The sequence below is a fragment of the Platichthys flesus genome, chromosome 18 (genome assembly GCF_949316205.1).
Source record: "Platichthys flesus chromosome 18, fPlaFle2.1, whole genome shotgun sequence".
NCBI classification, from domain to species: Eukaryota; Metazoa; Chordata; class Actinopteri; order Pleuronectiformes; family Pleuronectidae; genus Platichthys; species Platichthys flesus.
Window position 1 is genome coordinate 4602574 of NC_084962.1, and position 15290 is coordinate 4617863.

A 15290-nucleotide genomic window follows, 5' to 3' on the forward strand; every position below is an offset into this window, starting at 1 on the left:
GGGTCCGGCGACCTTTACATAAGTCTGCCATGCAATATAAATTCCTTGCGGTTGCTACACCTATGTTAATTTCGTTGCACTCCATTATCCATTCTGGCACTTTAACTTCTTTAAGTGCGTCTACATTTTAGATCCCGGGTCATCTCTATATTCTATCTGATAAATGTTATAATGATGGTCTGTTTTCCAAACACGTTTATTTGCTTAGGATGCCACTTACGAGGTAAAACTCATCATTAACTCACTCTCCTGTTCCCTTCTTCGTCTTACTTCTTTTTGGGAGTATTCCTGTTCGATGTTCTGCTACACCCCCTTCTAAATCCTGATGACATCTCACAGGGGTCTAAAATGCCAAAGACTGTTTAACATTCACATTTCTGTGCGTGTAAAAAGTAAATAAATAAAATCTGTTAATTGGAAATCAAGTCTCTCCTGATTGAAATTAAGCTAGCGTAAGTTCAGTCAGGAAGACTTAACCTGCAGACGATCAGCTGATCAGGGGTGTTCCTATACATAGGAACGCCCAATGGAGGACTTAGCCTGCCTAGTGATCAGCTGATCGGGGGTGTGCCTTATCATCCAATCAGGTCGGGCGCGGGCTCTGTCAGCCAGTCATCTAGCAGCTGCCTAACTTTAAAAGTCCCTTTCCTCTCTTCCTCAGCCTGCCATCATTCAGCGTCTCACGAAACCCCTCCTCCACCCCATTCTCCTCCCGGCTCGAAGGACATTCACCTCATCCGGACCCCGACCTCAACGGATTACGCCAACGGATCAAGGATCATAGCAGCGCCCAATCATGGTGGCAGCTGATCACGGACAAAGAATATTCAAAACTGCCTATCAATATACGATTACTAGTGGCATTCATTGCACTTCTGTCTATCCTGGAAGAGGGATCCCTTGCATGCGTCTCTTCCTGAGGTTTCTACTTTTTTCCTGTCAAGGTTTTTGTAGTTTTTCCTTACCCTTGTGAGGGTTGAGGGCAGAGGATGCCACACTAGCAAGTTCAATAGGACTACGAGCATAAGATTTGCCTTCCAAACTTACATTAGACGTTAAACCACCACCAGTGTCTAGACCCCGGGGGGTATTCCTGTTCGATGTTCTGCTACACCCCCTTCTAAATCCTGATGACATCTCACAGGGGTCTAAAATGCCAAAGACTGTTTAACATTCACATTTCTGTGCGTGTAAAAAGTAAATAAATAAAATCTATTAATTGGAAATCAAGTCTCTCCTGATTGAACTGTGGGTTGCTGATGCCATTAGATCCTGACGCTACAGCAGCTCTGAGAGCTCAGCAGACTGCAATTTAATCTTGTCTTCTCACATGCCCTGCAAATACTCCCAACCTACAGAAACACACTGCAAATAACACAAGTTAAAAAGGGGGTTACACACAGTTGAAATATTGTTTTCAAAATCTGATTTCTGTCATTTTATTAAAGCCATAACCTGAATAATGAGTATGTGTCAGCTGCGCTCGTCTTTCTTGTTATGTGTCCCATGAAAATACTTTTCAACTGTGCTATCAAGCTCACATTTTGAGCCCCTCACTCAGAACAGTTTTGAGTTTCTAAAATTGCCGCTGAATATTTTTCCAGAAATTATGATTCTGAGAGCTGCTCGGAACCATCTGTAAAAGAAAGCGTAAACAAATGGATTGAGCATGGAATTGGACCATCCAAGCCAGGTAACAGCTTCAACTAGATAGCGAGGGATTGAATAGTTAGTCACAGGATTTAAGTTTAAGTTTAAATAAAGAAAGAAGGGCGTTCAGCAGACAAGAAAAACTCCCATAACCGTGACCAGGGTTTTAGTGGCCTTCTTCTCCATCTTACTGACGGCTGCTCCAGACGTGTTGTGGATGCTGCGCGCCTGTCTCTGTGCCACAATGAAAATCTTTAGGTAGATACACAGCATTATGAATACTGGGAGGTAAAACACGACAACAGAGCCAAATATATTTGAATTTGGCACACTGAATATGAAACATCGACCTTCACAGACCTTGTTTTTAAGTTCTACAAATATGGTTCCAAAGGACTGAACAGAGATAGCCAAGTTGAACTGCAGAACTAAAGCCCCGACAAGCAGGTCGGCCCCGGCCAGAGAGAGGATCAGGTAGTTTGTCGCAGTGTGGAGCTGTCTAAAGTAAAAGATGGAGGTGATTACCAGAAGGTTCCCGCTGATTGTGAGAACAGACAATGTACTGCCAATAAACACATATAAAAATGTACGTATTGTTGAAGGGGTAATTGCCATTATGCAAGAGGAAGGTCCTGGTTCATAGCACAGATGCACCAACTTGCCATTACCAGTCTTTTTTATGATAAATTCAGGTTCCATGCTTCCTAGATCCCGAAATGGATGTTTTCAGTAAATTCATTTAAATACAACTAAGGCACATTTTTAAAAGAACAATTTCCGTATAGTTTTCAAAGACAAGTCACTTTATATTTCTGTATCAGCATAATGTTTTATACAAACCTGTTAACCCTGTAGAAATAAGTATGGCATGAGCAGCACTGTTAGTGTCATTGTCTTCAACTAAACTGTTTCTCCAAGCTCCTCACTTAAATATCTGCAGGCTGTCGCAGTAATCGTCTGTTTACTCAAATCCCTCCCCTGAACAGTTATTATCCATTCACAGCATAGTAACTATGAGGCACGTCAGTATGTTGAAGAGTGTGAGAGCCTCAAACATTAGCATACATGGAAAAATGTTAACATATTACATCTAATCAGGATTAACTACTCAGATTAATCACAGAAGACAAAACACGGCCAGATTGCATTTTTTTAAGACATTGGATCCTTGCTACATTCTGTGGGCTACATGATTCAAATGTTTGAATAGTTCTTTACAATACAGCAATAATCAAATTATTAACTTTTATGACGAGCGATGCCATTTACCACGGAAGAGTAGTAAATAGCATTTGTCTTAAGGCGGTGTTGAATTTTATTGCAGGAGCGGGACGGATTCATACTGTAGAGTCCAGACATTTAGTTGTGCACATAGCTGTACTTTTATCCAAAGAACTATGTGGTCATACCAGAAACCTCAGATTGCATCTCTTCTGCGTGCAGACAGGAGAAACACTGCCTGTGTGAACAACAGACAGCCGTCACACTCAGCAGATCTACGGTGCAGCCGTCGGGTGCCACTCCTGCAGTCAGTGTAGCCTGGGAGCTACAGGGTTTCTGTACTTTGTGGTGGCTGGAAACAATTTAACACTGTTGAATCATGAAGAAGGTTTCAAGCAGCAGCATTTTCCTAAATAAACGTAATCACTGGCAACATCCCTCGCTTCCACTTCAAAATTGGTTTCCAGGTACAATAGTAGAGAGGGTCTGTGTGATAAGGTTATAAGCTGTTTTTAACAAGTACAGTGGGTGTGTAGTGAATGTGACTTACATAATTCCCCCTTGTTCTTAGTGCGGCTCTATACATTGTTTTTTCATGCAGTTATTTAATTAATGTATTAGGCATATGACTGTGCCAGGATCGTGGTCCCTTTAAATATCCTATGTGCGTGATGACGTTAAGCCCAATGCTTGCTGGGTAACATGAAGACGTTGAGCCCAAGGCTTGCTGGGTAACGGGACAGCGCCATTTTGTTTTTATGTTTTTGATATGTAAAATAAACGGGACACAGACTTGTGCACCCAACTTGAGGAATAGCCCGTTGTGTTTAAATGTGATTTCCACAGGTGCATGCTTTTGTATCTTGATTATGTCTGACTGTGCTCTTTGCTTGGTGTGTTCCCCATTCTCTCTCCCAAGTGCATTTTCTATTTAAACAATGTGGGCACTTGACCAAAAAATTACAGCTGTCACAGTCTGAAACTAGCAATGACACTGTGCTGTACTTCTGCCTGCGAGTCAGGACCTAATAGATAGATAGATAGATAGATAGATAGATTACTTTATTCATCCCGGAGGGGAAATTAAGTCGTCATAGCAGCCGGTACATTTGAATACAATAAAATACAATACAATAGAATAAAATAAAATATAAAATATTGCGGTAGAAAAAATAAAAACAGAAACACAAGATAAATAGGTAGATAAGGTGCAGTGGCAGATGATGGTAATAGTACTGATGATATGATGGTAATGTTATTGTTAGACAGTATATAAAAAATAGTACAGTATATATAGTATATAATATATATTTATATATGATAGTAATTGTACCAAATATAAATAAATACAATATGCTATTATTATATAGTAATAATAGCAGCCCTCTTTTTCTCATTGAGAAGGGCCTTCAGGTCGCTTGTAACCCACGGCTTGTTATTTGGGTAACAGCGGACCTCTTTAGTGGGGATGGTGTTATCGATGCAGAACCCAATGTACTCAGAGACACAGTCAGTCAGGCCGTCAATGTCCTCACCAATGGGCTTATACAGAGCATCCCAGTCTGTGGCCTCTAGCGCCCCACGCAGTGTTTCCATGGCCTCATGAGACCATTTCCTCACTGTCCTCACTGTGACTGGGTGCTGCTGAATCACAGGCTTGTATGATGGTTGAGAGCAGGACTAGGTTGTGGTCTGACCTGCCCAGTGGTGGCAGGGCAGTGGAGCTGTATGCATCCTTAACATTTGCATACAGCAGGTCCAAAGTCTTATTTTCCCGGGTGGCACATTTTACAAACTGGAAGAAGGTTGGGAGTGTGGATGAGAGGGAAGCATGATTAAAGTCACCTGTGATGATGACGAAGGCCCCCGGGTGTTGTGTCTGTAATCCTGCAGTCACAGTGTGGATGACGTCACACGCTGCTTCTGCGTTCCCAGATGGAGGAATGTAAACATTGATGGCGAAAACACTGGTAAACTCCCTCGGCAAATAATATGGACGAAGTCTGACGGCGACGAGCTCGATGTCCAGGCTGCAGACACGCTGTTTAACGGTGACGTGCCCGGGGTGACACCACCTGTTGTTCACGAGCACGGCGAGTCCCCCTCCTTTCTTCTTGCCGTTGTTCCAGTTTAACTGGCGGGCATCAGGCGACATTCCAGATGTTGAGGCTGTTTTTCAGAGCCGGTGGCAGATTCGTCATTTTCACAAAGCGCCTGTGTGTGACGTGCGGTGATCTACTGAAGGTCTTGCTGAAATAAAAATCCTACAAAAACCCTTCACGAGTTCATGTGTCTGTGTCAGCATCACGTTGAGACCGCAATATACATTTAAATGGTAAAAAAAAAAAAAAACAGTACAAAAACCATGAACGGGATTTGAAACAACAAGCTGAAACACTATAAGCTTCTAGCCTGATGACAATCTCACTACGCCACCGAGTCGCTGAAATTTACATTGCGAGTTAGATAAATGTCTGGTTCTTTGCTTTGTCAGCTGTATATCACCAGATGTGCTTTAAGGTAATGCCCATGTCATCTGGTGATAGTCCGAACACAGAATAAACGCTTTAAACGTAATACCAGGCTTTACAAATCTGATGCTCCTCTTCATAGGAGACACAGGGAGCATTAAAGAACACACACGCGTCACCAGCTCCACTCAAAGTGCTTTTTTGTTTGTCGCTGGTGATCATTACAACGCGCACACACCAAACAACAGGTACATGTAAACATCCCTCACGTCAACAAGGCGGAAGCTCGAGCGGTGTTTTCATGAGTTAAGTTGGTGAACGTGCTTCTAATGGACGTGTGGAGCCTCACGTGTCCTCCTGTCGCTGCTGGTTAAAGTCAGCGGACGGGATTTTAAAAGATGTGCTCGTTGTTGTCGATGATAAGGTTCTGCCATCGGAGAATGAAAACAACCCAACCGCTCATCACAGAACGGGTGTGTTGGTTTTTCGTAGTTTCTGTAATGCAAGTGTTGTTTATCTGTGTGAAATCAACTGATGATCTGTCCGAAGTGTGTCCAGTGTGTTGTCAACATGACACATGTGTGACGAGGCAAATCTGGAAAACTAACTTAACGCACACGAAACGCAGACTAATAGTAAGCACGCAAACTCTTTTGTGGCTTCTGCTTTGTATGAGCACAGGATACAGCCGTTTTCATGATGTCGTGCGTGTGGTTAGCACACGGGCGCAGCGGTGTCCAAATGTGTGACGTGTGACCGATAACTCTGAGTTTACGGTTACATTTTGACTGTCACAAGTTAACCTGGGCGTGTTCCCTGAAACAATAACTCATATTAAGATGTGCACAGGCTTCACAGTCAATTAAATATACAGGTGGATCTGTTTACAACTCTGATCAGTGATGCAGTGCGTAGTGCCGTTGTCCCTTCGTTATTTTTAATGTGGACCACAGTAGATCGATTCCCGTGGTGGGATTTTTTCACATTTATTTTTCCAGATTTGCCTCGTCACACATGTGTCATGTTGACAACACACTCGACACACTTTGGACAGATCATCTGTTGATTTCACATAGATAAACAACACTTGCATTACAGAAACTACGAAAAAACCAACACACTCGTTCTGTGATCCGCTGTCTTTAACCAGCAGCCACAGGAGGACATGTGAAGCTCCACACGTCTATTAGAAGCACGTTCACCAACTTAACTCATGAAAACACAGCTCGAGCTTCCGCCTTGTTGATGTGAGGGTTGTTTACATGTACCTGTTGTTTGGTGTGTGCGAGTTGTAATGATCACCAGCGACAAACAAAAGCACTTCGAGTGGAGCTGGTGACGCGTGTGTGTTCTTCAATGCTCCCTGTGTCTCCTATGAAGAGGAGCGTCAGATTTGTAAAGCCTGGTATTACGTTTAAAGCGTTTATTCTGTGTTCGGACTATCACCAGATGACATGGGCATTACCATAAAGCACATCTGGTGATATACAGCTGACAAAGCAAAGAACGAGACATTTATCTAACGCGCGATTCAAATTTCAGCGACTCTGTGGCGTAGTGAGATTGTCATCAGGCTAGAAGCTTATAGTGTTTCAGCTTGTTGTTTCGAATCCCGTTCATAGTTTTTGTACAATTTTTTTTTTTTTTACCATTTAAATGTATATTGCGGTCTCAACATGATGCTGACACGGACACATGAACTCGTGAAGGGTTTTTGAAGGATTTTTATTTCAGCAAGACCTTCAGTAGATCACTGCACGTCACACACAGGCGCTTTGTGAAAATGCTGAATCTGCCACCGGCTCTGAAAAACAGCCTCAACATCTGGAATGTCGCCAGAAGCCATGCCCGCCAGTTAAACTGGAACACCGGTCGCGATGGTGTCTCTGTCGGCTCGAACCGTCTGGAAGCCGGGAATGGTGACGTTGGAGTCCGGTATCTGCTCGTGCAGCCACGTTTCCGTGAGACACACAATACTGGACTCCCTGTACTCCCTCTGTGTCCTGATGAGCGCTTCCAGTTCGTCCACTTTATTTGCCAGCGACCTCACGTTTCCAGTGATGACTGCAGGGATGAAGGGCTTAAAATTCCTCTTCTCCATCCTCCGTTTAAGCCCCGTTCTGCAGCCCCGCCGTCTCCTCTTTAGTTCCTCCGGGATGGTGGGTCTCTCTCCGGCCAAGAGGGTAGTGTGCCTCAGGGCGATCAGCTGGTCGCGGGTGTAAACAATGCCGGCGTGTGTTGCAGGCATTCTCCCAGTGATCCGAAGAGACTGAAGTGCGGTTAAAAGTTATAAAAAGTGTCCAATAAATTTCAAAAGCATCTCGTCATTGTGCGGGACGAGGATGCACAGAGCAGTGCAAAAATAAATATAAAAAACAAATCGCAAAAGTTATAAAAACACAAAAAAACGACAGTAGTACCAGGAGCAGCTTCGACAGGCACCGTTAGTACGGCGCCATTTTGTAAAATATGTAATATTTTGTGTAAGGACAATAGTGATTGTCACACAATGGAAACACAATCACAAAACAATGGGTTTAGATTGTGACGCCAAAACCAGCATTTTAAAAGGTGCTACAGTGCAGGTGCTTGGAGCAGCAATTAAAGATTCAAGTAGAAACGTTTGTGCTCGTCCATATTTGGGTGCTCCAAGCACCTCAAATAGACAAGCATCACATTGTTTTCCCAAACAACAGTTAGTAAGTTACTCTGCTGGTTTCATCGTCACTTCTGCTGCAGTTGTGTGGCTGTTGAAGTTGTGTTGTGGCTTTTGCATTCGTGTTAGTCGTTAATATGCTTGTGTGAGTCGTCTTATGTAAGACACCGTCTAGTATCTTAAATGTGGCATACTTCAGCTCAGATAACGAAAGGAATTCTGTGGAACAGGAAAAACAAACTGCCACCGGTGCATGAAGAAACTGTCTGCTGTGTATGTGGGTTGGTAGTGAGTGCTGTCAGAACACGACATGGCAGAAGAAATAGAAAATAAAGGGTGTGTGCTGATATGTCACTGGACACAAAAATGTACAAATTGGGGAAGCTAATTTATCCTAGAAGAGCAGAATAAATTCCTCACTGCTAGTTTGCTCTGCTGTTTGAAACTCATTCAATTCAAATTCTTCATGCTGTATTCTGCCACTTGATTCCAGTTCATCTAATGGGCAAATATCACAACAACAGCACTCAGGTCAGACAGATCTGTCAAAACTTATCTAATTAAGTTTTTCTAATTAAATTAAAAAGGCTGACCAGTTTTATTCAGAAATGAAATGTTTAAATATATATATTTTATTTATATTACTTTCAAGCATTATCAAGTAGTGAGGCTTCACAGTTTGATAATCGTCTGATGCAATGATATGATGCAACTTGACACCTCCTCCATTAGAGGTGAGAAGTTTCTGGTCCCTCGGCTGCTCTTTTGGTACACATGAGCTCTACTTGTTCCTAACGCAAACAAACCTTCCCACTTAGCACGAGGCAATTATGTAATGTTTATATCTGCAAAGTTTCCACAAAGTTACACACTTACACAATAAGAAAAATACAGATTCGCTCACAGCAATGTTGACGACAGAAACAGTTGTGAAGGACAGGCTTCTAACAGACCGCACTTTTGACAGGAAGTATTTATATTTGTAAACATCAGCTACACAGAATATGTGATTACTATAATGACAATGTCCAATACTATTGATGGGACCGAACACTCATCATTTAAACTTGTATCTGTGTAGTTAGTTAATCCTGTTTTGGCCTCTCTCCATTATCTCATGAGAAAGCAGCCATAGATTATAATACCTTTTTTTATAAGGTAGTAAAAACTCTGAGAAACACAAATATTATACCAGAATGAAAAATCAGGATATGACAAAACTCAAAAATCATCATTGGAAAAACTTGTTGTATATTGTAAAAGTGATATTGCATTTTATTCAGAGTTTTTTTTTTTTCGTGAGGTGAGAAAACCTTAGAATTGAACAACTTTAATCAATACATGTATTTAATTCATCCTAGTAAGTTCCTTATTTTTTCTGAATGTCAGGTAACATGCAGGAAAGAAATGCTCATCTAAAAAAAAATCATAGCTGTAAACAGAAGATTTTCCCAAAACATCTTAAGGACGATAATGGTTTGAAAGCACTTAAGTATAATAAGTAATGATGTCTAAAAGAGACTTCAGATGAGAGGACTAGGGTGTATAATACAATAATGAAGATATATTAAATATCTATTTTTTTCAATACCTTACTGATTGAATTTACCTGTATTGAACCTTGCTTTAATTTAAAACATGCATCTTACAATTACAGATTTCATCAACAACACATTTTATAATATATTTTAGCGTCTGTTTTTCCTGACTGTCATTCCCAAAGAAATCCATGAAATTAATTAGAATAATTTACTGTTGGCAAAGTCACCTCTGAATATTTTTCAGTAAATAATGATTTTGAAAGCTGACCTGAACCAGCTATAAAAAAAAGCATAAATGAAGGGATTTAGCATTGAATAGGACAGCGTTAACCAATTCAGTGTCTCGATCACAGGGACGGTAGGGGGATAATAAGCCAAAGTCTTAAAGTGATTCTTTTAACAATTCTCAATCATTCATCCTGTATGCACCTGGATGTCAGTGAATAAATACTACAACTCCTGAGAGGCAAGGCACACTCTGTGCTGTGATGTGCGCTGGCTGCAGACATGTTCTCATATACTTTCGTCCACCATCAACTGCTGTCAAATATGACGAATAACAGGATGATCAATTTCTGCATAATTCACTAATTTATTGGTTTGGCATAGGATTACACCTCCAGGTTTCACATTTATTACACTTAAACAATTCCCCATGAATTGCTAAGACCAAGACGTGAACACGGGTGTGTGTGGATGGGTCTTTTATGATTTTACTTTAAGACATATGGACTTAGATTAAAGACTTGAGACGATGGGGCTCATGCAAATATGGTTCATGTTCATCTATGTTCTTAAGTTTGGCATATGAACGATTTGGTAGAATTTGCTTTATTTACAAATTTTTTGATATTTTGAGTGTTCTTTCAGGTACGAACAGATTTAATTTGTGGTCCGGTATGTATATTTCCTTAGTTTTGAGTGATTATGATTAACTACACCTCCTCACGTTATAATTCTGTTTTATTTGAATCTTTAAATCTATCAATGTGCCTGCTAAAATATCTAGATATCCACAGGAGGGCTGATCATATTTTCTGATATTTAACCAAAAAGTATTTTTCTTCAAGTGATGAGGTTTGGGTTTAAATCTCTGACTCATGACACATCCAGCCCGCTGACATTTTTTGAATTCTAATAAGTCTCATATGCCAACCATCTTGTATGTGGTGCCAGGTGCTTGATTGACAACCTGTATGGTTTGCCACAAAATAATTAAAGTGAGATATTTTCTCAACATGCTGGTGCTGTCTGAGTTATTTAGCACACTCTCAGTCGAATACGCAAAGTTCACAGCGTTCATCATGTTTACGCATGTGGAAGGAATGTAGGAAATACAATATGAACCTCTTCCTGAAAAAAAATGAAATGCTTTTGTAAAACATGTTTTCAGTTTAGAAAAAATAAGTCTACTCTTTTTTTCCCGAAAGAGCAAGTGTACTCTCAGAAAAGTGTGTGAATGGAAAAAAAAGAAGAATATTCTTCTAAATTAATGATATCAACTTTTGTTTAAGATACCAGTGCATATACAATAGCTATGGCTCAGACAGTGAACGGTACGTGTGTAGCTGAAAAATTGTCATTAGACTGTGCTGATTGTTCTGATTGTGTTTACAGCTGATCGAAGCGGGGAAGGTTACATAGATCCATCCTTCCACAGCCAGGAGCCTATGTGCCACACTTCAAATAAGACAAGAAGCTACACTGGATCTCGCAGCTACACATCACAGACGTCTCGGACAGAGGCCCACAAAGAACTTGTGACCCAGAGGCGGCAGAGACATTTCAAGCTTCACCTGATTAGTTTTTCAGTGGCTAGGCCAGCTGTCTTTTTACAATATTTGTGCTGTATGTACATAAAACTTTGACGCGACATATACCTTGTTCATGTTTTTTTACCCACTACAATATGTTCAACATTAAAATCAAGCATCACATGAATTAATGTATAGTCTTCAGTAACTGCAGTGCTTTTGGTACTTACTACTACTACTTACTAATAATTTATATTAATAAATGACAATTAATTCGCTTAGGAATTAGGGGCGTTTGCAGGCGCATGCTGTGTGTGTGTGGAGTCCTGTGTATGATGGAGAGAAATTAATCAGCATTGAGAAAGAAATATTAACATTCAATTGAGCACACTTTCAGGCATCAGATGTACAAACATTTATTTAGTTTAGTTTTTTAACAGTGTTTGATATGTCAGTATTTCAACACAGCAGTTATGAATTACAGTAATCATCTTGAATTATCTGTCAAGTGATGATCACTCACTCATGTACATTCTCAGAAAAAACAGCGGTGACTGTGCTCTGTATTCAAGAGGAATTTCAACAACATTGATAAGCTTTACTGGGTTAAAACAAATCTACATTCAGGTACATATTGTTTTCAGGGGATTTTATTATGCAGTTTTTACTATGTGTAGTATTGTATGTGTATCCTTTGCAAACATATATTTTACACACTCTAGTATGTTTGAGTTCACTGAATCAGTGCAGTTTTGAGTTTGTAAAATCACCTTGAATCACTTTTCCTGAAATGATCATTTTGAAAGCCGATCGGAACCAGCTGTAGAAGAATGCATAGATAAATGGATTTATCATGGAATTAGACAGAGCCAGCCAGTTTAGTAGTTCAATCAGAGGAAGTGGCACATAAACTTGACTGAAGGAAAGAACAGTTGTACAGAGGAAAAAAGGAAGCCAGCACAACAGAAACACTCCCATGACAATAGCCAGAGTTTTAGTAGCCTTCCTCTCCATCTTACTGACGGCTGCTCCGGACTTTGTGCTCTGACACGTTATGTTGTGGATGCTGCGCGCCTGTCTCTGTGCAACACTGAAAATCTTCATGTAGATGCAGAGCAGTACAACAACTGGGAGGTAAAATGAAAAAATAAGTCCCATAATGTTCGCCAACACAGCATTAGTAATACACATTTTAGTACAATTTTCCTGGTTTATTCCTGCAATGATGAAGCTAAGCCCAATTAGGACAGACAGAACCCAGCTCACCAGGATCATGGTCACAACAACATTGTCATTTATCTTAGTTTTGTAGCGCAGAGGCTGACAAACTGCATAGTACCTGTCAATAGAAATACAACACAAGTTCAGAATAGAGGATGTGCACAGCGACACATCGAAAGTGCCACGGACTTTGCAAAACAAGTCATCGTAGAAAAGACAAAAGGTTATAGAAAATTCAATGGTGAGAGGAAATACTACAACACCGACAAGCAGGTCGGCCACAGCCAGAGAAAGGATGAGAGAGTTAGTAGGCGTGTGGAGCTGTTTGAAGTAAATTATGGCGAATATAACAAGGAGGTTTCCACAAACAGTAACAACAGATAATGAGCCCAGAAAAACTTTAAACAATACACATAATGCAGAAGGATTGCTTCTCAGCACATGAAACAGATCTATCTTATAGCAGGGATGAATCTCAGTAAAAACATTAGACCGGTTAAAGCTGATATCCATATCGATGCTGGTGCATTCCTGCTTTCCAACATGAAATATTATGATGATAAATGTTCAGTTCCAGGTCTATTATTGACAAAATATTAGTTCAGAATTAATAGAATGCACAAGTCATACATTACTAATGAAGGGCATCCCACCAGTCCTAATATGGCACTCTGCAGCACTGAGAGTTAATATTTATAATTTCCTATGTCATTGCTGTGTTTGGTACAGAACTCATCCAATCAGCTTTAAGATAGGCCTACACCTTTTGAAATGACATAACAATAAAGATTAGCAGCAACAAACTGTGCATGTGTGTGTGTGTGTGTGTGCGTGAGGAAAGACGAAATGTTTTTGTTTTTTTTCACATGGAAAAAGTATCATGACAACTGGTGGGTAATATGTAAACAGAAATGTTTGGAGGTAGGACATCAATGTAAAATGTTTCAATATTTCATCGTTGTATAGTAGTAGTTATAAAGTGGGTGGTTTTTGTACACGTGTTGGTACTATCTTGGATGAATTGCATTTACAGGAGACCTATTAGGGTTTTTAAGTCTTTCCCAGTCCTCTAGTGTGCTGTGTATGTTTTTGTGAATGTATACGGTGTGCATGGCTCTCCCACAGTAAACACTTTATTGGAGGCTGATGGAGGGTGGGGGGGGGGGGGGCATGTGTTAGTTCAGTACAGCCCTAGAAACTGAGATTTTTCTCACCCACACTTCAAACCGAGGGCTAAAAAGATTAAAAAGTTTAGATTATTATTGTAATAACTTAGTTTATTATAATTTTAAGGTTTTATGGTATATTTTTTCACAACAACCTTATTTGCATGATAATCCTGTATTTTGGGATAATCTCATGTCGCCCTACCAATGCACTTGGCTCATCACCCGCTGTCCAATCAGAGTACACTGGGCTTTCTAGCAAGGGGGAGCAGGAGCTGAATCCGGCTGTGAGTGTCTCCTGCAGCAAAGTGTAGTATAAAAAAAATAAAGCGAAAGCTGAACTGAACATTGCAGCCTATAAACCTTTTCAAGTAGAGCCCCACAATAAAGTTATGAACCCCAAAAACAAGCATAAGAGGTCTCCTTTCAAATGAAATTGTAGCAGCAATTTCTACTTTGCTACTACTGGTGGCTGAGCTCGGTTTAGGTTCTGACGCGTGTAAAAAAGATGAGGAGTAGAGGTGAGTCCAGTTGGCCCCTTTGACCGTTTATTGCAGGAAGGTGGATTACAAATTGGTTGAAACAAACTAAAAGACATTTAACTAAAGAATCTCTTGTAGATCACAGTTCCTTGTTGAACGTCACGGCACACGGTCAAAAAACTGTTGCCTTCCTCAGCCACTCCAGGTACTCTGGCTGCTGGCTCTTATGCCTTTCCCCCTTGGGCCCCACCTTCAGCCTCTCAGGTCTCCTCCCAGGTCCTGTCCAGGTGTCCTCTAGGTGGAGGTAAAAACACCTATGGAACTAGTGTCACACATTCATTCCTTCATACACACACATGCACGTACTAATAAAGAAAGATAACATAAGAGTCAACATAAAGGTTAATTTGGCTCCTACAGAAATAATAGCAGGTTTTTGTTAGTCACTCATTTTCCACTGACTCAGAATAGAAATGCACCTGTAAACAGGCTGACTACATCTTCTGAGAGCAAATGCCCATGGACACTTAAAGGGAAAATGCATTTGCAATTATAACAACGTTGGTGCTAATTAGGAAGAATAAGGATACAGCCTATCTGAAACTAAAAAAGCCACTTGTGTCTTGCTTGGTGTGGCTTTATGCTGGATGGAAGAAGAGGCCCTAAAATAACAGAGCTGTTAAAGTTTGGCTATTGATCTGTTACACCTTGACTAATAGGCTTAGTATCGGGGAAGCCCAGTCGGATACTTTGTCTGGCCAGCAGGTCATTCCAGCTCTTCCTCTGATGCCATTGTTCTAGTTTCATGTATCATAGCAGCTGTCACTTGGAAGTTTATAGACATGGTTCAAAACTACACAGTAAAAGTAACCATCCACTACCAGTCTGACATTCCTCCATAGATCATTGTGGTTGCTGTCAATGGAGGACAACAACAAATCCTAGGTTCTGTCCTAAGTTCAGAAAAAGTCTTTCTCTCAACCAAGTTCACTGCTGTGCCCTCTGCCTGTTTCTGTTTACTCTGATTCCATGCAAATTTATAGAGGTGTTAAAACATGAGGTGTCTTGTGACAGGTCTATATCAACAAATACAAAGATTACGAGATAAATGTATTAAAACAGTATGTA

At 40.6% G+C, this 15290-nt stretch overlaps 2 protein-coding genes across 2 annotated transcripts; both read right to left on the reverse strand.

Annotated features, from left to right (window-relative positions):
- Window positions 1-1557: 1557 nt before the first annotated feature.
- On the reverse strand, window positions 1558-2265 carry LOC133973898 (trace amine-associated receptor 3-like). The gene is given in 1 exon segment (XM_062411976.1): window positions 1558-2265. A coding segment is annotated over 1 exon segment (708 nt).
- Window positions 2266-12034: 9769 nt separating this feature from the next.
- Window positions 12035-13027, reverse strand: LOC133973804 (trace amine-associated receptor 4-like). Its single transcript, XM_062411858.1, has one exon. The coding sequence runs from the start codon at window positions 13025-13027 to the stop codon at window positions 12035-12037; it is 993 nt and encodes a 330-aa protein (XP_062267842.1).
- Between the last annotated feature and the right edge of the window lie 2263 nt (window positions 13028-15290).

What these genes read in the sequence shown, in the direction of transcription:
- LOC133973804 (XM_062411858.1), bottom strand. Translation starts at nt 13,027, where the DNA reads ATGGATATCAGCTTTAACCGGTCTAATGTTTTTACTGAGATTCATCCC.